This window comes from Toxorhynchites rutilus, chromosome 1 (genome assembly GCF_029784135.1).
Source record: "Toxorhynchites rutilus septentrionalis strain SRP chromosome 1, ASM2978413v1, whole genome shotgun sequence".
In the NCBI taxonomy this organism is placed as follows: Eukaryota; Metazoa; Arthropoda; class Insecta; order Diptera; family Culicidae; genus Toxorhynchites; species Toxorhynchites rutilus.
In genome coordinates, this window is record NC_073744.1 from 44,807,246 (window position 1) to 44,834,906 (window position 27,661).

The 27,661-nt window shown below is 38.5% G+C and overlaps 2 protein-coding genes across 3 annotated transcripts; one reads left to right on the top strand and one right to left on the bottom strand.

Moving 5' to 3' along the window:
- Positions 1–304: 304 nt before the first annotated feature.
- LOC129762237 (uncharacterized) lies at positions 305–7,100 on the bottom strand. Its single transcript, XM_055760311.1, has 4 exons — positions 7,002–7,100; positions 2,017–2,125; positions 1,817–1,961; positions 305–1,639 (listed from the first exon to the last, which is right to left on the bottom strand). The coding sequence occupies exons 2-4, from the start codon at positions 2,034–2,036 to the stop codon at positions 440–442; spliced, it is 1,365 nt and encodes a 454-aa protein (XP_055616286.1). The 5' UTR covers positions 2,037–2,125; positions 7,002–7,100; the 3' UTR covers positions 305–439.
- On the top strand, positions 7,075–27,177 carry LOC129762227 (uncharacterized). Of its 2 annotated transcripts, XR_008740585.1 has the most exons (10): positions 7,075–8,036; positions 8,144–8,419; positions 16,363–16,455; positions 16,541–17,678; positions 17,747–19,090; positions 22,420–23,612; positions 23,675–25,110; positions 25,185–26,791; positions 26,858–26,987; positions 27,062–27,177. XR_008740585.1 is itself a non-coding variant. In XM_055760296.1 (9 exons), the coding sequence occupies exons 1-9, from the start codon at positions 7,857–7,859 to the stop codon at positions 26,911–26,913; spliced, it is 7,323 nt and encodes a 2,440-aa protein (XP_055616271.1). In that variant the 5' UTR covers positions 7,075–7,856; the 3' UTR covers positions 26,914–27,100. The 2 variants fall into 2 exon arrangements, 1 of the variants encoding a protein (XP_055616271.1); XM_055760296.1 differs by having other exon boundaries at positions 26,858–27,100.
- Positions 27,178–27,661: the final 484 nt, after the last annotated feature.

The window sequence follows — 27,661 nt, forward strand, 5'->3', positions numbered from 1 at the left end:
AAAAAAAATATATAGTTATCATTAGACACAGTTTTCGTTTAAATATGTTTTCGTAACTTTCGTAAGATAGTAACTAATAGTACTTGGTTGCCAATTTTCCGAATATGTAGTTGTAGTTTTTCAAGTATCCACAAACAATGTATTGGAAGAAATAAGGTAGCTAGTGTGAAATACAGTATTTTATGTTATGTGGACAGAATAATGCACTGGGTTAAATATTACCAGGGAGCATCATGGTACCTGGTTTGAAAAAGTTTTTCACACATGAAATATGAAAAAAAATGTGCGCATGTTACTTAACAACGGAAGTAGCGGCGCTCATATAAAACCGAAGTTGAGTTCATTTTTTGTACTGTAAAAAAAGGGATGTATATATCATTGATCAATTCTTTTTGTTCTAAATGAGAAAAGTATACGTCTTAAGCACATTTATTCGTGTTCAAAGTGCATCAGACGACTTCAAATGATTGTGTGTTGTTTCTCCTAGAACCACTACCGATTCGTCAGCTAGCTGATAAATCATCGCCTGACATACCTTCGATACGGTACATCTCCAAACAATCCATCCATTTGTTTTTCTGTAGTAGAAGCTGTATCTGTCGCCTTGATATATGAGTACATTTCGCTTGTTGGCGTTCTTTATTATTTTATAGTTGAATGTGCCCGAAGGATTCGGATAAACTTCCTCTACGTTGGCCGATATATCGCTCAAGCTTTGTCCCCTATTTATCGAACGTTCACGTTTCGACTGTATTTTATCCTTTGAATGTACGCTATCTGCTAGTTTGAAAATCCGTCCATCGATACATAGATAGATGGAAACGGTACAACTCCGATGAGAATTACATTTCCATATGCGACATCCGTCTTTACGGCTGTGTGAATATGTGTACCTATCACCGCCATATAAAAGCACATCACCACCAGTTCTATTCTTTATTATTTCGTACGGTTCGTTCAAATATACGTTATCTACTTCTCGAAAAGCATGAATGAGAACTGTTTTTGGTTCTTTGTTCTCGAAAGGCTCTGGTGGATGGTTGTGTTGTGGCAGAATGCTACCAAGTATTTGACCGTTGGCTTTCGTACCGATAGTTCCTTTACATTCTTTTAACTTTCGCCAGCAACAGCTCCACGTTATGGAGTCAAATTTGGGTCGCGAAGACAACAGTTGATATGCGTACCCTTCATAGAGTAAAACTTTTCTAAATCGTTTCTTTTTTTCATGCAACTTTTGGTGTTGGTTGATGCTTTCGTTAGTTGGTGATTTTCCCTGGATTTTCCCATGACCATTGCTTCTTTGTAAGCTAAGCGAGCAAGAATTATCTTCATCGTTGTATGTTTTCTTGAAAGCCATGGCCAATCCTGAATTAGATTGCCGCGAATCTTCACCTTCAATTCTTTCAATACTATTTTGATAATTGTTTTCTAATGGATCATCAACGATTTCGTCCAGTTGCTTGAACGATTTTTGATCGTCACCTAAAGGCGAACATATTCTTGAGATAATCCTACGCTTTCGTGGATACTTAAGTTTTTTATCGTTTCTCAAACACTGCAACCGATATTCACAAAAATCGTTCACTTTCTGGATACATTCCTGACAAACTTGGGCGGTTGAATCTTCGTTGAATGTAATCTGCAATCGAATTGGATTACGAAATTATTTCGCCCGGAATGCGAAGAGTAATCTACTGATTTTTAAATCCGAAGTATTCATATATGTACCAACTAACTTTTGTAGATGGATTAAGTTACATATCAAAAGGGCTACATTTTAAACAACGCATCATTAGTAGTATCTATATATAATTACCCTTAAAGTCGTACATTCGAGGATCATCCACAGCAGATCCCGGTTTGGAGCCTTATTTTCCGGAAATAACTTCGTCATATTGTCTGTGTGACCGCAACATAAACGGCAAATATTATCTTGCGAAGCTGAAGCTTTGTGGAGATGACTGGAAATGTATTGTTTATGAAAAATTGCACAACATAACACACCTCACTAATTACCTGTCTATTACGCTACTCATTTGTATTTTTGTATTACAGGCTTCAGCCTTCGATATTCGCACAAATTTGATTATGTTATGATCCAAGGCGCGTAGAAGTATAGACCCGTCTTGGTTATGATCATTATTCGTAAATATGTAAAGATAAACAAACTGGGGGGTCACGCAAAGTTTTGTTTCGCTGGATGTAATATTTCGATGCTTTTTAATTCAATTCATTTGGCCACACTGTACCACTAAGGGTGCTCATACACTGTTTGACCAAAGCCAAATATTTGACTCTTTTTGACAGATAAAATTTGGTCAACGTGTACTGATCAAATATATTCTACACAAAACACGACAAGCAAATATCCAATTATTGGATGCCTAAAATATTTTTTCAGTCTGTTCTTCGATCCATGTCGGTACATGGTTAGGTTACCTTGAATATTTCAGTTGATTTTTTCCATGTTCGGTGTTTGATATTGTTTACTACTGTTGAAAATTGAAGAGTGGCAAACAAAATAGTGTTTGTACAAATATCAAATCAAACCTTATCTGTCAAAAATATCAAATATTTGACCTCCGGGCAAACAGTGTACGGCCACCTTAACGTAATATAATTATTCCACCCAAGTTGTATATAATATAGATGATGGTTGTTTACCTCACATGATAATACATGATAATAGAAAAACAGATTGTTGATAACCATACACAAGTGTTTTGTAATTTGTTCACGAAATAAACTATAAATCTATCGTCGTTACCCAAAAAATGCGTACACATTATTTACAAACGATGTACTATATGATTGCTCTTGAGAACCCACAAAACTTATTTACTAAAATACGCGGCGGCGGAATTTGTTTTGGTGACGCAATAATAGCGAATTCGTTTTTGTTGAGTTTCAACCCCAGTTACAACATAACTGCTGTCGAAAAGTTTCAAACTATTTCGCACTAGGTTCGACCCGAAAGCTGTTGGGTTCACACTGAAATGTTTCACAGGTTCGCACTCGGGTTCACCAATACAACTATACTGAACCGTGAAGTTCCGAGTATTGTTTTGGAAAATCTAAAAATATAAAAATGACTAAAAATATGACTATGAAAATGGAAAGCCTGCTGCTTTTGCTTTTGTGTTATTGGAATCGTAATCCAAATCGGGTTCTGATTCATATATTCGCGTAAACCGCATTAAGCTTCGTGTGGCTTTCATTGAGAGGCAAAATAATTATGGATTTTCAGGTGGAATAAACATGCTTTTAAAATAAAAATCATGAATAAAAATTTACTTTTAGGTATCAAATATGTATTCTATGTGATGAAATAAGAGTGTTTTTTTTCTCGAAATTGCAAAACCATATTAAACCTAAACTGTGTCTGATGATGATTTTATATTATAATGGAAATTATATGTGGAACAAACTGAAAATGTATCGATAAATGGTTAAGTAAGTGTCAGAACTTCATGTGTTAGGTAAACAAACAACATGAAGCAGAAATTGTTATCCAAACTATTATAATTTTACACTGCACTTGGTCCTTCTGATCTGATAGATAATATTTTACCTCCCAAGCATTAATATCGCCACCAGACGTCATTTCAAATACAAACAAATTAGACCCGAAAACGTTTTTTTTTATTACTGAGTCAGTTTGGAACGCAGTTTCAAAACCGAGTTCACTATAAGTTAACTGATAGAATAATTTACATCCGATATCGTAATTTATTATTAACTCAACATATCAGTAAATTATCACATCCTTATTAACGAATCTACATTAGATTTACAACCAGATGGCCAGCAAACATTAAATCGTATAACAAGCGTATATACAGCATCATACAACCCATATTTAGGGTGGCATATGATGCACCTAACTGGCATATACATGCAAAATGGGAGGCGATATATATACATGACAATTGGATGAATACACGTGAAGTAATGAAGTTAAAATTTTCATTCAAATTTTAACAATGTAAATCTGCTTTCGGACCCGCTGATCTGGTTGAGATAAATTTGCCTCCACCTCCTCACCAGACGTCGTCACTTTACATACGGCATCGCGGATCTTGATATGTCACATTCCCAATATGATGTAAAATGTCCTCAATTACGATATAATATGATTTACTGTTGAACAATTTTCCACAGTATGTAGTACAATTTTTCTCAGAACTTCATGGGTTCGATGATTACGTTCATGCGACTCACTAGCTGCATCAGTCTGTGATGCATATATGATTTCGTTTAGATTGATTTTACGATAGCGTCTATCATGAAACCGACGATTGCTATACCGAATTACGACTTAATCTGTAGTGATAGATAAAATCGAGGCTTTTGCATTTTATATGATTTTAGATAAACACAATGTATACCCAGTAAACATTAAATCGAATAAAATGCCACAATTGAAGCCGATGTAAATACATCCAAGCCACATTTGGGTGATATATGATGCGTATAACAAAAAAGTAGAGGCGATATACGAATATGGCATATTCTATTTGTATATAAAGCCGTACTTTGGTGCGTCAAGGTCATGCACGGTGTTCATGTCTTCATCCGGAGAAAAACGTTAGTATACTCAGGTTGTTCTCCTGAATGCGATCGAAGCTTGCAGCGTGCAGAGGTGGTGAAGCTGAGTTGTACACCGACTGGGAGAAGCTCGCAAACAGATTAGCGTCATCGCCTGGAGAACTGACAGTGATTCCGTTGAACTCCATTGTATCCGGGATGCGATTGCATAAGCGATGGGATTTCACATACTCCCAAAATGCCGATGGATTTTGCTAAGGATTTACATGAGTTTGTTGAATGTATTCTGCGTACTTGGATCTCAATAGTGCGTTGTAGTTCGTTTTCATTAATCTGATACTATTCCTATCGTCCGTTAATCTTTTGCTATTCTATAACGTTTGCGCGCCTTCCGCAGTATGTTCGTAAGTTGCGCAAACCGTCGGAATTGGCTTTACGACACGTCGTTGGACGAGAATTTGTGCGTAGAGGATCTCATACAATTTGCCGTGCACGATTTTAGGGGTGCATAATGAACCGAATTTATATGAAGGAATTGGATAAATATGATTTCTGACGGAGGTGGGGGTGCAAATCGACTCTTCTGCCTCGGATTCGACGCAGATTCTTCCCTGTGTGCAAATGTTTCTACTTTTCTGGCGGAAGCTGGGGTGCAAATAAACTCTTCCGCCCCGGGTGCAAAAAATTCACTCGACGCCACTGCGTTCAGCTATAAGAACGCACCTCCGCGTAGTATGGCTTTACCTCCATCCAGAAGGTAAAGCAATACAATAGAGGACAGTACATTGTTCAACGAGTAAAAGTTGCACAACCTGAAATTTAATACAGGTGGAAAAGACACATCGTCACAAACGTTGGCAGAACTATAGAGGGCGTCTAGGTTTGAGACGAGGGGCCTATGATGATCATCGGCTGTCAATAACGGACCCGGAGAATCAAGAAGATTCGCAATGTCCGGTTCACTAATGAACGCCAAAACGAGGAATCTGTCATTAGAATTTGAAAGCAAATTCACTTGAGTTAATCAAGTCAGTATCGGTGAGTATTCGTATCCAACTATGTAAAACTATATTCTGAAAAAAAATAAGAGCACAAATTGTTCTCGGACAATTGAACAAAAAAGAGATCGTTCCTATGAACTTCCTGAGTTATCGATTCAAATAAACTAAACTAAGTACAGTAAGCTACCTCTAATTCGACATCTAGCTAATTGGACAGACCTGTAGTGAATAATTGACCACTTTCGCTTCTAATTGGACTTTTTTTTCGTGAACATCGTGTTTTGAACCCAAATTATGACTCCAGATTGAGAGTCATCACCAAACGTCGACATCGTCATCGCGAATGTTCAATTACAGGTCACAATCGCCTCTAATGCGACACTGAGTGGTGCCCCGAGTACTAACGCATTAGCGTCACCGGTGCCGAAATTCAATTGATAGCAGTTTTTTTGTTCACACGTGCACTCATTTATCTTTTGTATTGTTGTTGCCTTGTTATTTGCAGTGTTCTATTATTTTATAGTGTTACGAAAGTGCAGATTTGCGGTAATTACGCATGAACGCCACCGGAGCGCAATTTTCATTATGAATTTACTTTTTTGTAATGGAATTTATTCTAGGGTCAATGTAATGATGACGAAGTCTCCATCTATCGCGGATAAGAAACCGAGGCGGCCCCAAGCCGCCGGGGTCACGCAATCCGAGTGGACCGCCGACCCACCGTCGGAGGTGGTGGTCTCTCGCAAGGAAACCTGTGTTCCACCGATTGCCCGGTTTGTTTGAAACAAAGGAGAGGATCCTTCAGTTTGGCCCGACCGACCGTTAGTGAGTACATTACGTTTTCCCGGTTAATTTTTGCTTTGAAATATGAGTGACGCTCCAGTGGCTTTCATTCGTAAATACCGCAAATCCCAAATACACATTTTCGTAGTATTAAAAAATTACAAAACAGTGCAAACAACAATACAAAAAATAACCGTGCGAACAATAAAATTGCTATCTATTGAATTTCGGCTCCGGAGACGCTAATGTGTAAGTACCGTGCCTCAGTATGCTGAGTTAGAGGTAGCTTACTGTACTTAGTTTCGTTTATTTGAAATGATAACTCAAGGAAATGATGGAATGAAATGATAACACAGTTCATTGTTCATCGTAACCAGGTCGTTCCGAACTATGTATATAGTTCATACGAACTGTTGTCCAGTAAAAAAGAACGACGGTTCGTTCACTCTTTTCGCTGAACTAGTTTTTCTAAACAGTTCTTGAACGGCTTGCCCATCTCTAAACCATATGTCCGAATAGATTTACAGGTGCTTGTGATCGACAATCACACTCTGGTTTCAAGTAAATAATTCCTCTTTTCTTTTTTGTGTTACTGCTCAAACAGACCTCGCCTCTAAACTTACTGTCGTAATTGTCCCACCTTACTTGTTTATACAGATCTTGACGTACCTGTTTAATAATTCAGCACAGAGACATTCAGCAATGATGCGAAAATTGTATTTCCAAATGTTCTTATTAGTTGTTCTACGTGATTCTATTTTGGTAAACGGAACAGCAGCATAAGAAATATGACAGCAACATAACAATGTTGTTTATTCGGTTTATTCTAGTAGTGTGACGATCCTAATTTAGAAGTAAATCACCAATACATGACTTTTGTTTGTTTATCCTATGATTGAGAGAGCGAAAGAGAAAATCAGTGAGCAAAAGAAGGCAGGGACGCGATTTGATCCATGGCATTCTCTCTCTGTTGTGTAGTGTATCAGAAATGGTATTTGGATTCCCTGTGAAAATTACCGAAAACTGTCGAAGAAAGTGATCAAAGTAGTCAAATGTTGTTTAATTGGTGAAATAAAATATTCCAGATTGCTTTTCACGAAGAAGCGATAGAGTTTTAGCAGTGATTAATGGTCTAAGACTGAATTTAAGGGTGGTTGAAGTTTCTCAGTGTTGTTCAGGATATTGAACGCCTGTCTATTTTGTTCTGTATCTTGTTCTTCGTGCACACATGCTCAGCAGCAGGTACGAGGCGATGGTCGACGCAGGCTGCCAATGATTCGGTTGTCGCTGTTCGACATTACCGTACTCAGCGTCAGAGTGAATGGACTATGTATTACCTGAGTTACGCTGCAGTAGTGCGAAAACAGAGGTTTCTTCAAAAACGAACCTGGTGGACGTTGCAGGTCTTACTCGTATGTGGTAGTTTTGTCTTCTCTTCCGTGTGTGTTTCTGCTGTATGATTTCTGTTCACGTTCCGCCGCAGATGTTGTGTAGTGCGAGATTTTGAACGATCAAGACAACAAAATGGATACTGCTCAAGTGGGTGAAGAAAGTGTCGCAGTATACGACCAAACGGAGTTGAAAATTTGTCGGCTCTGTTGCAGCGATGATCAACAAGAATTGATTTTGATTTTTTCGGATAGTTGTTCATACGAAGCTAATAAGTTGCTGCTTAAGAAGATCTTTGAATGTACTACGGTTCAGGTAAGGCATAGACGCCATCGAAAATATCGATCCGATTTCAAGCGGATGTACAAGTAGAAAAATCAACCCAATACTCCCTCTCTTATCTTTTCGCCTCACATATACAGATCACCAGCGAAGGGGACGATCAAAACGCCCTGATTTGTCAGCTATGCATCGCTAAAATTGATGACTTCTATGCGTATCGGGAACAATGTAAAGCAAATGATGACCGTATTCGACAGCGAATACACAATTTACCACAAATATGCATCAAACAGGAGAAAGACCTGCATTTTGACATTAGCATCAGTGAACCGATTTCGACCTGTGAGGGTGGTTTTCAACAGGAAGAATCTTCACAGCCTAGGATTTCTTCCCATTCAACGACGGCAGCGAACGAGGTAAGTTACAGCGCAGGTCCATTTTTACGTCATGCACTATACAACAACAGCACCAATAACAAAAACAAGAACTCTTCAAGCGACGTGAAATGAGGTACTGCTGCTCTGTTGTACACGATGCTGAACTCGGCCTTATAAGTGGACCGAAACCGAATGATGACGAGAGGAGTGCTGGTTTGCAAAGAATGTTCAAACACTTGGCTTCCATAGCAGAAAACGAAGATGAAACTTTTTCGCCCCTCGTGTGTCTTTTCTTTCGCGTTCTGTCTAACAACGTCGAAGGCAGCAGCAGTTTCATCAAGCTTCGCGGATGATTATTATTTTCGATTAACTTGGCGTTGCTGCTCGTAGAAATGTCTATTTAAATGGTCGAAGTATCAACCATTATCATTGTTATCATATTGATATTTTACCTAAAATTCCAATGCAGTTTTATGGTAACAGGTTTCACCGCAACTGGAAGAACATCTACTGCGCTGGATTATAACTTTTCAGAAATTTCTTGACCGATCAACATTTTGACAATTGATTATATTTTTTCGTATATTGTGTTTATGCGTATGTGTAGTATCAAATACACATTTGTAATATAGTACACCCTCATTAGAATTGTGCAACATGCAAACTAAATTTATATTGGTTGAATAATTTTTGAATTTTCTACCGATGTTTGTCTTATGAACGCTACCGTGTGAATATTCGACGTAGTGTCTAAATAATTATTTGTTCAAATTGAAGGAAATGAGACATCCGGTTAGGATATCCGGAGCGGGTATTTGAAAGACATAGGCATTCAAAATAATTTCTTTCCTGTGACTTTCGGTCAAAACGAAAAAAAGGAGAAGCCTATCGAACCGCGAATACTACTCTTCAAGGCCAAAACTGAAGACAAATGCTGTCACGTAATCGAGGCGACCATCCTTTTGTATTAATTTTTGGAATATTCAATATTGATGTTCATCTATCGTTTCTAGTTGCTCTAAAACGACTTTGTACAACTGCGACCGAATTCCTACGCCGGGTTATGAATCGGAATAGATATGGCGAGGTTTACGAAGACATGAACATTTTAGGGCAAGTTGTAACCATCAGCAATACTGATATCTGTCTGAGAATTCAACGTTTCTGCGGGTTTCTGTCTACGTTCTGAATTTCGAACTGAATCGTCGTGTAAACAATTTTGAAAATGTACAATATCCAAATTAATAGTTTTATGTGTAAAACTATCATTGAAATGTTTCTAGTAAAAGGACATGCAGTTCCTACAACAAAACTTTCATACATTAACAAAATTTGAAAATAGGATGAATTTAGATATGTAAGTATGCTTTAAAGAAATCACAATGAGTTTTGTGTCAGATGTTTGTAGAATCCACAAATAATCATCAATTTATGGATCAAAGTTTATGATGTCACTTCATCTTCAAATTAACATTTTTATCGCTGTACGAGTAACTAAAATTATTATCCGAAATGCAGTACCGGCAGTACGGGAGTCTGCATTTTCATGACAGTTTCGATTTTTCGATAATCAGTTACTGATTTTATATTTGATATAAGGTAGATAGGGGCAATATGGTCTCCCTGAGAACGAAACGTCCTAAATCGTGTAGGAACATTTGTAAATTAAGCTACATGTTAAAATCTCACAATTTGAAAACTTATTGATCGATGTACATTGTATGAATTTGATTTATGTGAGAAATTCACACTTTCAGAAATGTGTTGACCATGTTAGTTGATTCAATCATTTAATCATGTTTCCGCTAGAAAATAACGTAACAAGCTCATAAAACGAAAGTTTATTTTGCACATTTATCACGTATATTTTATTGGAATTCATTCAGTTTGCATGTACAGAAAATAACAATGTGATCAAAGTAATTGGACTGCAATTTTACGTTACAGCAGGAACAGAGCATATCTGTGCAGTTATGTACCCGCGAGTGGCATCGATAGCATTGGTTCCATCCATCGCCTGCCCGTAGAGGAACTGAATCGTGTTGTTATTCCGTGCTCAGCACTCAGCGCTCATCTGCCTTTTTCCCCGCATTGCTAGGATTTTAGAATTTTTGGTCTGCACCTGTTGAATGAAGACAATAATTTTTAGTTTACTTGCCTTGTTGGAAATTTATTGTATCTTTTTTTCAGAGTTTAAAAAAACATTTTTAAGAAAAATGAAAAATGAATTATTTTTTTCAGTCACGTTTTTATTATGTTAACTTCAAGCTGAAATTTTGTTTTTAATTAGATTTAATCCGTTCACAAATACAATTTTAACTCACAATTCTTAGTCCAATTCGTGTATAAATTTTGTTTTCTTTCAAATTATAACTTCATAAACTATCTAATCCAATCGTGAAATAGGATTGGGCGATCTTTATAAAAAGATAGATCTTGTCGAATCGATTTTCCAAATGGCGTAGGAATCGATCCACTGATTAAATCGGTACAAAAGAGTCGATCTTTGAAAAATCGAAAACATTTTTTTTCCAATTTATCTACTTATTCTTTTATTGAAACAGGGAGTAAAATGACACATCAAAAGCAAAAGTTGAAGATGCGATCCAAATGTTGACATTATGTTTGAAAAAAATGCTAGGTAGTCTTTGGTGAGATTGAAGTCGATGTATACTGAAAAAAAAATTACAAAAAGGTCGAAATCTAAAATCGAAAAAATCGAAAGCAAAAAAAATCGATTTTCTCGAGTGAAAAAGATCGATCCAAATAATCGGAAATCGGAATGGAAAAGATCGATCTTCTGAAAATCGATCCATGATCGCCCAATCCAAGTGTAAAATGAGTAATTGTTGTGTATAGTGTATTGTTCTGTCTTCTGTCAAATTCGACTCCAGTTGGCGAATTTTAGTGTTTCCACCTGTGGTTACTGTCAGCAACAGATAAAAAAAAAGTTAAAAAAAACTTTAAATTTAAAAAAATAACTCAAAAAACTATGAGACCTACAAAATGTTAGTTAGAGAATGAAATGTAGGAAATTATTTAAGTTTTCATTGAAGAATATCAAACAATTTAAAACATAAACAATAAAAAAACACATTTTGAAAATTACACTTCATTTTTCTCAAAAATATATATTTTTAAAATTCTGTGAAAATTGATATGAATAGCCATTATAGTTTCCAACAAGTCATCCATATATAGGAAGATGGGCCTTTTGATAGGAAAAGAGTTTTTCCAACAACTATTTTTCATGTATCCTTTGAAACATTACTACAGTAATCGTTAGATAACTGGTCCTGGTTTAACTGGGCGAACGTTAACTGGTCCTTGGACAATCGACGCCATATTCAAATGGAATATTTGCTGTGAGGGGCATTCGAATGTAATTTGAAATGTTGTGCAAATTGACATTATTTTCGCATGACAAAAACATTGATTGAATTACAGAAAAATAATTTCCTTAAATTATATTTCATACCTTTGCCGCACTCAATGCGAAACTTCAAATAAAATCGAGGGGAACTTCAAAGAGCTGTTTGATTCGCGTTGATCAAGAAATTGGATAAACAAAAGGATTCTAACTTTTGTTTATCCAATTTCTTGATCAACGCGAATCAAACAGCTCTTTGAAGTTCCCCTCGATTTTATTTGACGTTTAACATGCCGAACCAGTTAAAACGCGAATGTCGATAACTGGTTTTCCCTTTTCGCTCAGTTTGTGAATGTTTACTAGGGTGGCAATGGATGTATGGGAAAATTTTTATCATCGAATTTCAAAAACCGTTATTCTTAGTTATGATTCTTTCATCCTCGAAAATCTTCCAAAGGGGGAGTAAAGGAAATTTGGAAAATCGAAATTTTTTTTCGATATCAAGTGACATAAAAATGCATGAAACGTCGAGATCTGGTGTCATCTCGGAAAAAAAATTCTTGGTCGAAAATCGACCGTTTGGGACTTAGCCTGAGAGGCAATGAAGGTATGAAAAAAAAATATCGAATTTAATGAACCGACCATGTACATTTTCTTTATTGACCCAAAAAATGACCTGTGCAAAATTTCAGATCAATCGGACATGATTTAGGGGTACCTCAAAGCACTCATAGTTTTGATTTTTTGGCCGCTCATGCTGTCCCAAAAAGTCGATTTTCGGTCAAAAATTTTATGTATTTTTAAGTCACTTGGCATCGAAAAAAAAATTTGATTTTCCAAATTTCCTTTATTTATCCCTTGGAAGATTTTCGAGGATCGGAAAATGAAAACTTTGAGGCACCCCTAAATCATGTCCGATTGAGCTGAAATTTTGCACAGGTCGTTTTTGGGCCAACAAATAAAATGTACAGTTCTTTAGTTTAGATAATTATTTTTTTTCCATACCTTCATTGCTAAGTTCCAAAAGTTCGATTTTCGGCCAAATTTTTTTTTCGATATGACACCAAATCTCGACGGTTTATGCATTTTCAAGTCATTTGGCATCGAAAAAAAATTCAATTTTCCAAATTTCCTTTACTCCTCCCTTGGAAGATTTTCGAGGATGAAAAAATCATAACTTTGAGCGCTTTGAGGCACCCCTAAATCATTTCCGATTGAACTGAAACTTTGCACAGATCATTTTTTTGGGCCAATAAACAAAATGTACATGGTCGGTTTTTGAAATTTGGCCCAGGCCAGAGCGATATGGCGGTTCTCAGATTTTCGTTAAAATTGGTAGTTTTGTTTTTATTGCATAATATTAGACCCGTATTTTTCATTTTTTCAGTTGGGTGGTCCGAATAATCAATTTTTACCCCTATTCGTAGAATTTCGGGTCTAATATTTTGCGATAAGGAACAAAATTACATATTTCAACAAAATGAAAAAAAAAATGGGTTTTTGGTTTTTTTGGCTTACGTGTCCCGTTTCTAGTCCGGAACTATTTGGTCAGCCTAACCAGAAACTACAAAAGAAAGAAAGTTAATGTCTTCGACAAAAGTTCATATTTTAATAAACTCTAAAACTTTGACGAATACGTTATATCGCTATCTTGACTTTGAACGAAATAAGGATTAGCTGTAGTTTTTTTCAAAGAACACATGTTTTTGTTAAAAAATCTTTTTCCCTGTAAAAGTGCCCATTTTTCGATGTATGAGTGACTTTCGAAATTGTAAGAGCTATTCACATATTTTGTTTTGAGAATTTAAAAAAATACGTTTTTGAGAATAATAAATTTCAATTTTAAAAATTTTTTTTTTCGGTGTAATTTTAGTTTGAATTTTTTTTTTGTATATTTTTCTAACATAAATTAATACAAATTCAATTGGAGCAATCCCAAATTTGTTAAATATTTAACATGATTTATCGTTCAAAATGCATTTATAAAATTTATTTCATTTAAATCAATAATACATAAATAAGAAGTACATATATTTGAACATAAAATAATAACAGACTCCAAAAACCAACAATAATCTAAAAACAAAAAAGAAACAACTTTATGTTACATAAAATATGTGTATGTATACATACATAATTTTTTAAATGGCTTCAATCTGAAGACGATGAAGAAATTGTAATCTGCTGATCCCTGTCGTCATCATTTTCGCTGGTAAGGATAGGCCTGGCTTAAAAAAAGTCCAACGTTGTTTGCCTTGCCTTCTTATCTATTCCATTCATCTGTGATTTATAACAGCTAATGGCTGAGTTAATTCATAGAGAAACTTTAGCGCTACGTTCGATGTTAGGATGTCTGAAGGATGCTTATAAGCAAAGCCCTGTTTCTTAAATTATTGTCTCGCAAATATTTTTTTCACATCTGTACAAAAGTGATTTTTGAACCAATCCTCAAAAGTAGTTTCAGTCATCCAAATTTTCTTGTTGGATCTCTATATGACGGGTAATTGATTTTTATTTAGTCCTTTAACCCTTGCGTCGCCCCGTCACCCAGATATGGGTGACACTTTCCTCGTTCACGAGGAAACGAGGAATTTGACAGCATAGGCATGTAACTATAGGATATGTAGAAAAATAATAAAATCATAATCATATTAATATAATGTTTATACTATACTTTTTATCAATTTATGGTACAGAAGGTTTGTACTGGAGTTTTTTGCGAAATTTCACTAGATCATGTAAAAGTTGTCTACAAACTACGTTTGGTGTTCATTTAATAAATCATCCGCAATTTGAGCCTCGTGAGAAACTCAAAAACAGCGCATTGGGCGACGAACGTCTTAACACGCCTTGGATTTTCGGATGAATAGATGAAAAGTGCTTTTAGCTTAAAATCACCCGCGGAATTTGCATCAAGAAGCAAAGTTAATCGTTCTTTAGACACCTTATAACCAGGCGCAGATTTTTCGATTCTTGAAATGTAAGTGCGATCGGGTATTCGCTTCCAATAAAGCCCTGTTTCGTTAAACACTTGTTCGTGTTTCTAACGATCCTTCAATAATTCCCTTAAACTGAAAACGTGCCTTAATTTAAGACAAAATGCCTTTGTAGCGAAATGCTTATAAAGAGCGGCTGTATAGCGAGGTATGGCTGTATTATAGTGTTTAAGTTATAAGTTTTTCTAAAAAATAGCGAAGAAAAATTTTGGCCATTTTCAAAAAGTTGTCTAATTCTTTTTCGAAAATTTCAAGTATGCAAAGTTGCTTAACCCATTAACAACCAAGCTGTAAAAAATATTTTTTTTAACAAAAGCCATTCGTGTATTTATGATCATCGGCGTTACAGAAACCCCAATCTTCAAGAATTTTTTTTCCGTTCTTCCGTTATTCTGAAAATGATAATAGCGCCAAACGAAATAAAATGGGCAAAACCTATATTTTTGTTCTTGTAGGAAAATCAATCCAATGATTTTTATCCTACAACACAATGTGTGCTCTTTTATCAAGGTAATATTGTAGAGAAGTTTACAAATTTTGTAAGGTTTTGTTTTTTGTTAGGTTGTGTGAGGTTACGTACTTTCAGCACATAGTTGCCGTGAGAACTAGGCAAGTGATCGACTTCAACTTCAGAGAACATAATCCTTACATGAGAAAAAACACATATTTACCATTGAAAATTTTTTAACTATTGAAACAGTTGAAAACATTGGTGGCAATATAGTTGCCGCTGCCCGTTAACCCCAAAAACACTTCACTTTATTGCGCCTTTGGTTATGCAAGAATCGAAACAATTTTTTTAGTGCAGCGATACCGATTATTTCAGCGTTTTACAATATTTCTAGTGCAGCGAAAAAAACTGTGTTTTTATATAGAGTTTCAAAGAAAAAAAATAAAATTTGAATTTTTCCTCGAATACACCATTTATTTAATTGAAAAATTGCATCATCTTGTACAGTAGATCCTAATTAGTACGTTTACAGTAAAAAAAACTTTTCAACTTGTTGCATTTTCAACGAATTAAAACAGAATTTTCTGCCGGCGCTCTGAAATCGTGGTTTTGTTACATAAAAATGACTTCTTAATTAATATCGTGCATTTTTAGCAGTCCAAAAAAATGGGGTATTGCCAGATACCTTTAGAAGGTTTTGACTAAGTGAAATATTGAAAGAATATTCTAAGTGCAGCAAAAGAATATTTTTTGTTGGTGGCAACATAGTTGCCAGTACCCGTTAAAGGGTTAAACCGATTTTCATGCCCATCAAAGTGATACAAATTCGAATGAAATTGATAATAGGTGGTAGCTAATAAACTAGGCTTTCATTTAATGCAAACCCTTACCATATGGTTGCTTTCCAAAGCCATGAAAAATTAACGAAGTTGCTGTTTGATTTTTCGAATGCTTGACATAAAACGGGTTAAATGCCCAATGTCCTTACGCCCACAATGTTTAACTACAGTCTGAGATGTTGCTGCCAATGGCCAGTCAAGTTGGCATGAAAGTCGTCATTTTCAAAGTTCAGTTACACAAATCAATCTCATTTACATTTGAGGCTCCCAATGCAAAGTTCATTTTTCCGTAATGTCTAACGTAACTTATATGCATTTTGTTGCAGTTCGTTCCTGAACTCGAGAATGATGCAACCAGTAAAGATGCTGACGACAGTTTGCTCCAGCCAATGTCTTCAGTGACACACACAGAAGAGGAGGTAGGTCTGATACACATTGTAGAATAACTTCAAGTGCCGATGCAGCTCCACTTTCAATATCTGTTTTCCGCTCCGCTTGCCACAGATTACTATCAAACGTGAAACTATAGAGGATGACGACGTGTACTATAACAGCGATGGAGAGGTGGCTGATGTGTCATTGCCGCCGAATCAGCCGTCATCGTCATCCACCGCCGGTCAGAAAACGAAATATCGTATCATAATGGCGGCAAATAATCGGGAACGACTGGTGTATCAAGGCTATCTTTACTGTAGGCATTCAACGCGCCGCGATGGTTCTATCCATTGGAGATGTCGATTGGGTGGTTGTCAGGCTGCTGTTAATTTACTGCTGGATGAAACGATTGCACCAGCGAATGGAAATAAACATTGCCACCCAAGGAATGTGCCGGAAGACACAGAGAATGGAACAGAGGAAACAGAGGATGACGATTCCAACGTTCTGGATAATGATGATGCCTCATATGAGCCATTCGATGAAGATGACACCACTCAGGACGATGTGGGTACTGATTTAGAACCAGTGGCAGTTAGCCCAGACAGTCTGGTGATTGTGCCTAACAAGAAGAAAGGCGAAACTCTAGTTCACTTGGGTTTCAAGTACTGCAAACGGTATAACAAAATGGACGGATCAACTTTCTGGAAATGTCGATCGAACAACAATAAATGTTCAGCAGGCGTTTATGTTCACCCAGATTCGAGAGTGAAGTATCATGGTACTCATAATCACGAGAAGGTAGTGAATGAGGGTGAGGTGCAAGAGCAGGACGCGGATAACACAGCAGAGGAAGATGTGCATCAACCATATACCATCGTAGAAGACGTAGAGGAGGACGATGGAGCTGGAGGTGGCGAGTTCACGGATGATATGGTAGTTTTGCTGAACAACAGCGTAGAAGTGATGATGCCCGAAGACCAGAAACAAATCAAGAAGGAATTTGAAATAACCACCAACGTTAAAGGGCGTGAGTGTTTGATTTACGAGGGACATCAGTACAGCAAGGATCGAGAAAGATCAGATGGAGCGGTGCTTTGGCGTTGTCGCAGAAATTACGACAAATGTCGCTCGGTAGCTGTCGTTTATAAGAACAACCGGGTTGAAAAGTTTGGCGAACATCACCATGAGACTGATAAGCGTTATCTCGAGCGACAAGAGCAAGGTCATGGTAGTCGGTACTACCGCATAACAAAAAATCAGCGAGGTAAAAATAATTTATTTCCATCTTTATGAATCAAATGACATAAGGAAACATTTTGTTCTATTTTCTAGGGAACGACGCGCTCGTGTTCGAGGGTAATCGTTTCAGCAAGGAATGGTCGCGAGTTGACGGTTCTATCATCTGGCGTTGCTCGTATAAGAGTGGAATTTGTAGGGTGAAGGTGGTACTGAATTCCGACGGTATGGTACATCGTATGGGCGGTGAGCATGAACACGATCATGAACAAACTGAAGCTGAAGTAACAGAAGAGTTCTTCGACGAGGATGTCGAGATAGTCGACGAGTCTTTGCTGGTGACTCCGACCCGTAACCAACTCAAAACAGCAGCCAAATCTCCTATACATACGCCAAACTTCACCCCAGAACCGCAGCCTGGTAACTATCGAATTGTGAAGAATCGCAAAGGATTTGAAGCGCTGGTCTATGATGGGTACCGTTATTGCAAGGTTCGTGTCAAACAGGACGGGTCAGTCAAGTGGCTTTGCAAAATGAATAAAAAGACTTGCAGAGCGGCGGTTGATCTCTATCCGGATGGTACCATCATCAAAGCAACCGATTTCGAACATAACCATGAGCGACCGACGGATATGGAAGCACCAGACGAGGATGATGAACCTGAAATTCCTGGCCAAGAGGTGACTTATCCCATCGACCCTGATGTGTTTGGAAATAGTCAATGGTATTACGTTAAAAACAGTAAGAACGGCATGAGTATGATGCATGCTGGCTATCGATACACCAAAAAGTGTGATCGTGTCGATGGCACCTCTCTTTGGCGATGCTCGGCTTCTCAAAGAGGTTGTAAGGCAGGCGTCATTTTGTTCCCCAATGATACTCTAGCAATGGTTGAAAATGCTGAACATTCTCATAGACCATACGACGTTAACAAGACAGCGGACGGTGAGAAAGATGCCAGCGATATGCAGAAGTCTGACGTGATAGAAATTGACGAAGCAGATCAATCGGCGAATGAATCAGACATAAATATGCATTCTCTGTTGCAAACCGTGCTGGGCGGGGATGAAGTTCCCTGGATGGGAGGTGAATCAGACAAAGAGCAGCTGTCGGAATCGGTGTGGTTCAATAGTGCGACTGATCGGCCATATCCACGACCTACTGGACCACCAGATTTTAAGATTATAAAAAATCGTCGTAATACGGATAGTTTGGTACACCGCGGCTATCGGTACTGCAAAATACGTGACCGGGTAGATGGTTCAATATTATGGGCATGCCAGATGAACAAAAAGACGTGTAGAGCTTCGGTGAATCTTGCCGTTGATGGTAGCGTAGAAGTCATCAACGGCAAACACAATCACCAGAAAACCGATTTCGATGATGGTGAGGGTCCTGAACAAATTGTTGTGCAACCGAAGGAGCCAATCCCCGACGTAGGTTAGTAATCATCAGTTATGCACGAACAAAAAAAACTAGAAGTGGGTTATATCTGTGGTATAAACGCAAGGATGACGTAGAACTACCGTTGATTCAGTGGTCACTGGTTTGAAGTTGCATCTGAATCAATTCTCAATAATGGATGAATAAATATTTGGGAGGGGGAGGGGGAGGAGGATTAATGATACACTGAAGGCAGAATGTTTTGAGCAACAAAGCAAGATTGTCGTTCGCTTTGTGCAGAACGTCGTCGAACAACTTGTATGTAGAGAAGGCAAAATATGTATTGAAAATCGAAAAAAAATATTCATCCCTTTGTAACAGCTCATGGATCAACATATTATTCAAATGGTCCAACTTCAAGCAAACGCTTATGCGTGAGCAAAAGCTTAGCATTCAAGAGCCAAGGAGAATCTGATGATATGGTTAAGCGAATCATATGGTTGTCAAGTCATGTAAAATGCTGATATCCCGTTGGCGGCATACTTCCGATTCTGCAGAAATTGATTGACCAGGACAATACCGTGCTCGACGAGGACGTGGAGTTTGAGGCTCTGAACGACGATGACATAGTCAACATTGTTTTGCATCCAATTTCGACTACCGAGGGAACGAATGCTTCATCAGTTTTGGAACTGCGTTAGGTTGATGAAGATGAAGAGTCCGAAAATTGGGTTTCAAATGAAACAGCCTTATGTGGAATCGAAAAAGCTATTACTTGTACTAAGGAAAATGAATTGCCATTGGAAAGACAATTCCTGCTGCAAGAATTACGTAAAAATATTTTGGAGAAAAATGTTAATTTTAAATTTTTGCTTTGTTGCATATTATGCATACCACCAAACGTCGACACTGTACATACGACATCGCGGATCCTTCTATGTAATATTCCTAACATGATGTAATATGGCCTCAAATAGGATCTGATATGATTTACTATTGAACGATTCTCCGCAGCATGTAATACATTTTTTCGCAGTACTGCGTTGATTCAATTTCTATGTTCATGCGACTAACAAACCGCATCAGTCTCATATGCATATATTATTTCGTATAGATTAATTTTACGATAGTGTATATCATAAAATTGATGCTTGTTACATCGAATTAAGACTTAGTCTGCAGTGATAAAAAAACTGAGATTTTCACATTTTGTACGATTTTAGATGTACACAATGTATCCTTTGATCGTCATTATATATTACTAGCTGCCCCGGCAAACTTCGTCCCGCCCAAAATTCGTGTTTTGTTATCAATACCTTCAAATATCCACGATTTCTTACTTTGAGCAAGTTCATGGTTCCAATCACAGAACTGTTCATTGATTGATCTTCTAATCGACCCCGTTGAATTTACCTTTTACTATAAAATTCCTAGTATTTCTAACAAAACTCATCATTATAATATCAGATTATTTTCAGACACAATTCTCGATCAAGATTTTTCAACCACTTGCAAATAACATGTTTCTCCGTTACATGGAATAAATGGAATTTATGCAGAAAATATGATAGAATAAAGACAGCCCTAAATCGTTAAATTCCTTCCTCGAGTTCTGCTTTTATCAACACATCCGGCGATCTTTGTTTTTGGTATCGATAGAAGAAAATATAGGAGTGCGTTTCATCACATTAAAATCCATTTCCATTTTCGAACAAAGATCAATTTTACTACCATAAATACCAAATGGACTAACAGCCCTTGTCACTATGTAATTGTAGAACATATGGGAATTTAATTTTCCGAATTTTTCCTTCTTCCTTCAGAGTTTTCCGAAAATTTCCAATTGTCATGTTTGGTTGGAATATTTTCGGTTGAAATATGTCTAATATTTTTATGGGACCCTATATGGGACCATTCCAGAGGAGGGAGGAGTGTAGTAACATTATAGAAACATTTATTGCACCCTAAAACCTTCACATGACAAATTTGGCTCCATTTGCTTCATTATTTTTCGAATTAAGCAGAAATTTGTCTTTCATTTGTATGGCAGCTCCCCCTTAGAGATGGAGGTGGAGTGTCTTATCACCGTAAAACATTTATTGCGCCCTAAAACCTCCATATGCCAAATTTGGTTTCATTTGCTTGATTAATTCTCGAGTTTTGCCGAAATTTGTGTTTAATTTTTGTGGCAGCTCCACCGAACTTGAACACGGGTGACGATGTGACAACTAGGGACGCTGCAGTGAATCAAAATAGGTGACCAAATTCTAACTGAAACACACCTACTCAAAACAATTGACCTACATCAACCTAGTATCAACGTGATTGAAGGTCTCATCTATCGGTTATCTTTCTGGACAATTTATTCATTCATGGAAAATATAAGCGTTTTCAAAAAAAAAACATTTTAATGAAGAAGAATGAACCTGCAGGATCACTTGTCCAGAGATTCGGTGCTTGCATCTATGAAAAAAATTACGCCCAACCGTGTTCCGTTTACACAAATCCATGAGAGTTCTCGGAAAATAGGAATAGAGTGGGAGCTGAATCGAAACCCGTATTCGAGCAAACAATATCGTGCATTTTTGATATTATAAAACTAGCTAACATTATGTGGTGATGTCTTCACCTTGGCGGAATGAATGATGCTGTACTGCCAATGGAGACAATCTCTATTCGCTCTCTATTTATGTGGCTTACTTTCAGAATACATTTTTCAGTGAAGAAGTTTCAAAATATAACAAAATTATGGATCTTCGACCGTACAGCGATTTCAGGAAGCTGAACCTTTTCATTCATAAATACGGAATACATATTCGAAATGGGTGGAAAGATTTAAAATTATGAAAATATGTCTCTCATTCTAGCATATACCGTAACTCTACCATAATCTGCGAAGTTAAGACATTTCAATGTTCAAACCATTCTGTAACCAAAATATATGCACAATATCACAAAACAGTTAATGCGGTCTTCGAACTATATCATTAGTAGTAACATTGAAAATAAGAACCGTAAACACTGCTTCATAAAACTATTTAAAATATATTTTTGAAAACATGATGTGTGCCTAATTCTGAGCGGTTATTTTACTTATTGGCAAACCAGCTTTACGTGCCATCCAGCTTGAGTCATTTCTATTCACTGACCAACCATCGGGAGCGCTATTTGCAATTTCCGCAGGCGCTGTTTATACAGGAAAAATACCAATACACCAGCCGCACTATCTGAAAACCGCACTTCTTCTCCGAGTTCGTGTTTGAAGTATGGACAAATTTTTCGCCAGCTGGGGCCAAAACCACTTCCTTTGTTGTAATAAGTGTTCTAGGAGGATTCGTCCATGTTTAACCCTTGTAAGCCCCTAATACCCTTTTTTTTACTTTTAGAACTCGCAACGGATAGTTCCAACAAGATCAAGCAACACACAGGCAAACCGGTGAAACATCCTGACTATTACTATAGTCTGAATAAAAGCAATCGCGAATGTTTAATCCACAAGGGTTATCGCTTTTGCAAGCGGTCCGACCGCCCGGACGGTTCAACAACATGGCGTTGTTCGATGGGTGGAAATACCTGTATGGTCGTGGTGACAATTCATGCCGATGGAACGCCGGAGGAAAATTCAGTCAAACACAATCATCATCCTTTGGCCGATCTTCCACCAGAGATAGAGCGAGAAGTTAAACCTAAGGTCGAACCGATGTCCGAAACTAAAAAGGCGCCATACAACAGAAAAGGTGACATATTGGAGTGGAATGGATTCAACTATCGCAAGATAAAAGAACTCCCAGACGGTTGTATTATTTGGATTTGTCAAATAGACAGCTGCAGAGTGGCGGTAAAGATGCTTCCGAATGGTCAGCTAAAAATGTTAAGTGAATCTGAACACAATCATACAGCCACTGGCCAGTTGCCTTCAGCACCATCTACCGTTGCACCTGCCAAATCGACAACCTCAGCAGGGAGTACTACTACTGAAAACAAAACTCGCTGCTACAGACTTTTCAAAAACCAAAGAGGTCAGATGACACTGCTGTACAAGGGATATCGATACTCGATACGTAACCGTAACCAAGACGGTAGTTCCTCCTGGAAGTGTCGTGCCAACAGTAGCTGTCGCGTTATTATTTATTTAATGGCCGACGATCGAATTGTACATGGTATCAACAATGCGGAACACAATCATGAACCCAACTGGGAATCCACCAAGAAACTAGAGGCAGTTATGCCAACCCGGGTGAATCCTCTGTACGATTATCTGAACATTGTCCCAGGTGCAACTCCTAATTCTGACCAACAAACGGATAAACCAACTAACTCGTCCGAAGTTGCCAAATCCGAGAATGTTAACTTCGGTAAAAACGTTATCGAGCACAAAGGATATTACTATCGTTTGGTTGTGCGGAAGAAAAACGGGCGCGAATACTGGCGCTGTGTGCATTTCCGAAACCGAACATGTCGCGCGGCCCTATTTTGCAGAGACAACGGCACAATAATCACATCCAGCAACGGGAAGGAACACAGTCACGGCAAAGGAGCAGAAAGTAAACCAACGTTCCCGGCTCATGCACATGCAGGGGTAAGTTACATCGATAGTGGCCTGAAGCATACATAAATAATTGTATATTTTGTTTATTGTAGAGCAAACAAACGTCGAATCTATCTCGAATGCTGCAGGGAAGATCGAGCGCCCAACCGTCACCTCCTGACGAGGTTCAGCTAACCTCGAGGGATGACGAGCGGTACATTGATCATGGTGATTATGTGATAGCTAAAAATCGTAAAGATCAGAACACTTTGATCTTCAAAGATCGCCGATACTATTTGTCCTATAGTCGAAGCGATGGATCGGCTGTATGGCGCTGCGCCCATCGGAAGCGCTATAAATGTTACGCATATGTAAGACTACGGCCAGATGGACGGCTGCTAAGCACGGGAGAGCAAGAGCATTCGCACTCACTGAACACAGAGGAAAATCCACCGCCTTCGGGAGCTAAAGAAACTAGAAATTATAAAATTGTGAAGAACCGTGTGGGGAACGACATTCTAATTCACGACAGTCATCGATTCCGATTGAATTACCAAAGAAATGATGGCACAACACACTGGAGGTGCATTTGGGCCAGAAGTAATCATTGTTCGGCCGGGGTTTACTTGTTCGTGAATGGTGTGTTGAAGAATGCCGCTAATGAGTCAGCGATCACCCACAATCATCCACCGCCAAGCCAAATGAGAAAAGTTGTTGTTAAACCACCAGCAGCTCAACTACTTCAAGATCAATCAGAAACGCAAGATGGGACTGATAAGCCGCAAAATCGCACGAATATTGAAGATGATGGAACCACTGATTTCAAGTTCGTCGAAGATGGTAACTCTAAAACTCTCATATGTCGTGGATACCGATATTGGTACGCATGGGTGCGCAAAAATGGTAGCATATACTATCGATGCGTAGAAAACAAGAAATTGCAGTGTCCTAGCGGAGTCGTACTGTTGTCGAATGGAAAGCTCGCGCAAGCAAGCCCTGACTGCCATAACCACGATCCTAGTCGAGACGAAGCCGAGGAAGAATTCCTAGGATTCCCGGCGGAATTGCAGCTCGCAGATGCTTCGCAACAAGAGGAAACACTCGAACAGTTTCCACCACTTGACGTGGCGCCAGGAGGAGATACGGACTTTAAGATTGTAAAAACATCCCGCGGTGAATCGTTGATTTACAAAGGCTATCGATACTGGGCGAAAAACCGTTTGGCGAATGGAATTGTTTCGCTTTGTTGTACCAGAAAGAAAATGAAAAAATGTCCCGCTATGCTTAGGTTACTTACCAACGGGCGAATCATGGATCCCGTTGGAGCCGGCCACACTCATCCGCCAAATATTGAGGGCGGAGGAAATCCGGCTGATTCTAGGGTACAACCGGTAGCAGCAAAGCCCACTCCACAGAAACCAGTGCTCGCTGATGAACCTGTAAAAATCAAAGTTGCGCCACAGACCGCCAAATTGCCAGCGTTATCTTTCAATGAAGAATCGGACGATGATGCGGAACAAGGCGACGAGTCGCTTATTGGTTCGAGAAGGTGCGTTTCCGGAAAGCCGTCGCAAGGAAAAATATATTTTCTAAACACTAATTATATATCTTTATCTTCAACAGGTATGCTTTCATGAAGAGCAGTGCACAACGAAATTTTATTGTATACAAAGGTTTCGTCTATGATTTTGAACACAAGCAACACGATGGATGTGTTTTTTACCGATGCAAGTCAAGTGATGCTTGTCCAGCGTCGCTAATGTTATTATCGAATGGTCGTGTGATGAATATGGACGATTCACTGCATATTCACGAGAAGCCCGATCTGTCCAGCTTGCGACAAGTTGGTCGCGGATCGAAAGAGTTCAAGATTGTTCAGAACAAAAACGGTAGCAACATCTTAGTTCACCGGGGTCACAGATACACCACTCCTCGGGCAAAAACGGACGGTGCTGGAATATGGTACTGCCACACGTACGTCCCGGAAATCAACCGTCGATGTTACGTTCCAATTGAGTTGCTTCCCAACGGTCGGGTGGCACCGGTTGGGGACAAACAACACAACCACACAGCTCCGTTCAAAACCAAACAGGATGCAACAACTGAGTCGAAGGATAATGTCGTTAGCACTGTGAAGCCCGAACTGAATCATGCAGTGGACGATACTGCTGAGAATAAAATGCTCCTCTTGGGAGGCCATCGATACACATATGCCCACACGAGAGAAGATAGAGCCATTTTGTGGAAGTGTGCAAGAAAATCGTGCAATGCTTCGCTGTATCGCTTATCGGATGGTCATATCGTCAAAGGGCCCGATCATAATCACGAGAAACTAGAAGCATTCGACGCCACGAAGAGTTTTAAGCGAAAATATTCGGATGTTGAGACCAAAGTTAAAAGTTCTAGTCCGGTCGTCCGCGAGGGAGATTCAAAGTCACAATGGACGCCCAGACCCGGACAGATCTGTGGAAACCCGTACATCGGACAGTCGATCATAAACGATGGTTATCGTTACATATATTATTTGACTCGAAAAGATGGCTCCGAACACTGGCGTTGCTGTCGAAGGATCCCGTTGAAATGCCGTGGAGGCCTCTATAAACAACCGGATGGAACACTGAGTTGTTCAAACGATGAAGGACACACACATCCTCCCGACCATACACACCTTGAAGATATGATTCCTATGACTTACACCAGAGCCGAGCATGCTCATTCTAACTCTAATGACGCGGTCGATGTGGGAGAACCGCCAGAGCCTTCACCTGATTTACAAGCATCTCACCGTGATGACGAAGGGTCCTATGACTATAAGTTGATCGATGTGAAAGGTAAAAAACGTGGCCAATATCTTGTACACAAAGGCGCGATGTTTGTGGGCGGTCATACGAGGAGAGGACGGGCGAGATATTATCGTTGCCGAACGCCAGATTGCAGGGTAGCAATGCTTCTGCGCAAAAATGGACTTCTTGTGCGTTACAACGAATACACTCACGACTGTAAAAATGTCGTTGATCCCGACAATGTTGAAGACGACGACGACGACGATGACGATAACGACAACGATGGCGGCATTCACAATGACGATGACAATGAGTATGAGGAACAACACCCCGAACCAGCCAATAAAAAACAATGCTTGGTAAACCAAGATGAAGATGAGACCTCCAGTACCGAACCAGTGGCGGCTGTCGGCAATCCAGATGACGAACAGATCACGAACGGCAGTGGTAATTGTTGCTTTTCGAAGTATTTGTCAGCATGAAATGTACAAAAAAAATTTCTCTCTTTTTCAGAACCAACCGTCGATGAGGTTGTTGAAGTCAAACAGGAACCTATTGATACATTCTAGGCTCGTAAGTACTGTCGCCGTAGCGCATTTGGTTCATTGCACGTAGAACAGTACTCTTCCCCTTTGATAGTCTCGTAAGTATTTATCTATTTAATGTATATCTTATCGGCAAAATTGATGTAATTCATGTACTTGGACCTGAAAACAGCAATAGCCAGAATGGACGAATAAAACATTTCGAAAAATGCAACATGTGTTGTGTTCCGAAGGAACTTAAAAGAACATCGGAGCTGTGGGCTGTAATTTTTCACACGAAAAACAAAAACTTTGAGAACCCGTGCATTTTTTTCATAATTCGTTTATTCTTACAGGCTCGGGCAAATCAATGTTTTCAAGGAGTCGAGGAGTCGAGAATTCTTAACTATATTTTAATTACTATGTACAGGGCAACTTCGATATAACGTTCATTTCACTTTCAAAATTTTACGTTGTATCGAATTGTACATTATATCGAAGCATAATATAGAACCCACAAACGTAGCCTATAATACATTATTGTGTTGCTGTTTTAGTAAAGTTAATGAATAAATTCAATTAGAAAACGAAGCCAGCCTTTCTCACGATGTTTCCCTTCGTACTGTTGATTAAATCTTGATTTATTTAGAATCCAGAATCACAAAACCAGCTATGTTTCGGGATTGATGAAAGATACAAAACATGTTTTAGCATCACAATACAGATAATTCATTGTTCTTCCAGAAAAAAATAATATTCAAAAAAAATTTCCTTTGCACTTTGGAAATGTGTA

Bases quoted from the DNA above. Each gene is read 5' to 3' on its own strand.
- LOC129762237 (XM_055760311.1), bottom strand. From the start codon at position 2,036: ATGAGTAGCGTAATAGACAG. The intron at 1,962-2,016 runs GTAATTAGTGAG...ATACATTTCCAG, and splicing joins ATGAGTAGCGTAATAGACAG to TCATCTCCACAAAGCTTCAG. The intron at 1,640-1,816 runs GTAATTATATAT...ATTCGATTGCAG, and splicing joins TCGAATGTACGACTTTAAGG to ATTACATTCAACGAAGATTC.
- LOC129762227 (XM_055760296.1), top strand. From the start codon at position 7,857: ATGGATACTGCTCAAGTGGGTGAAGAAAGTGTCGCAGTATACGACCAA. The intron at 8,420-16,362 runs GTAAGTTACAGC...ATTTTGTTGCAG, and splicing joins CAACGACGGCAGCGAACGAG to TTCGTTCCTGAACTCGAGAA. The intron at 19,091-22,419 runs GTTAGTAATCAT...TTTTACTTTTAG, and splicing joins GGAGCCAATCCCCGACGTAG to AACTCGCAACGGATAGTTCC.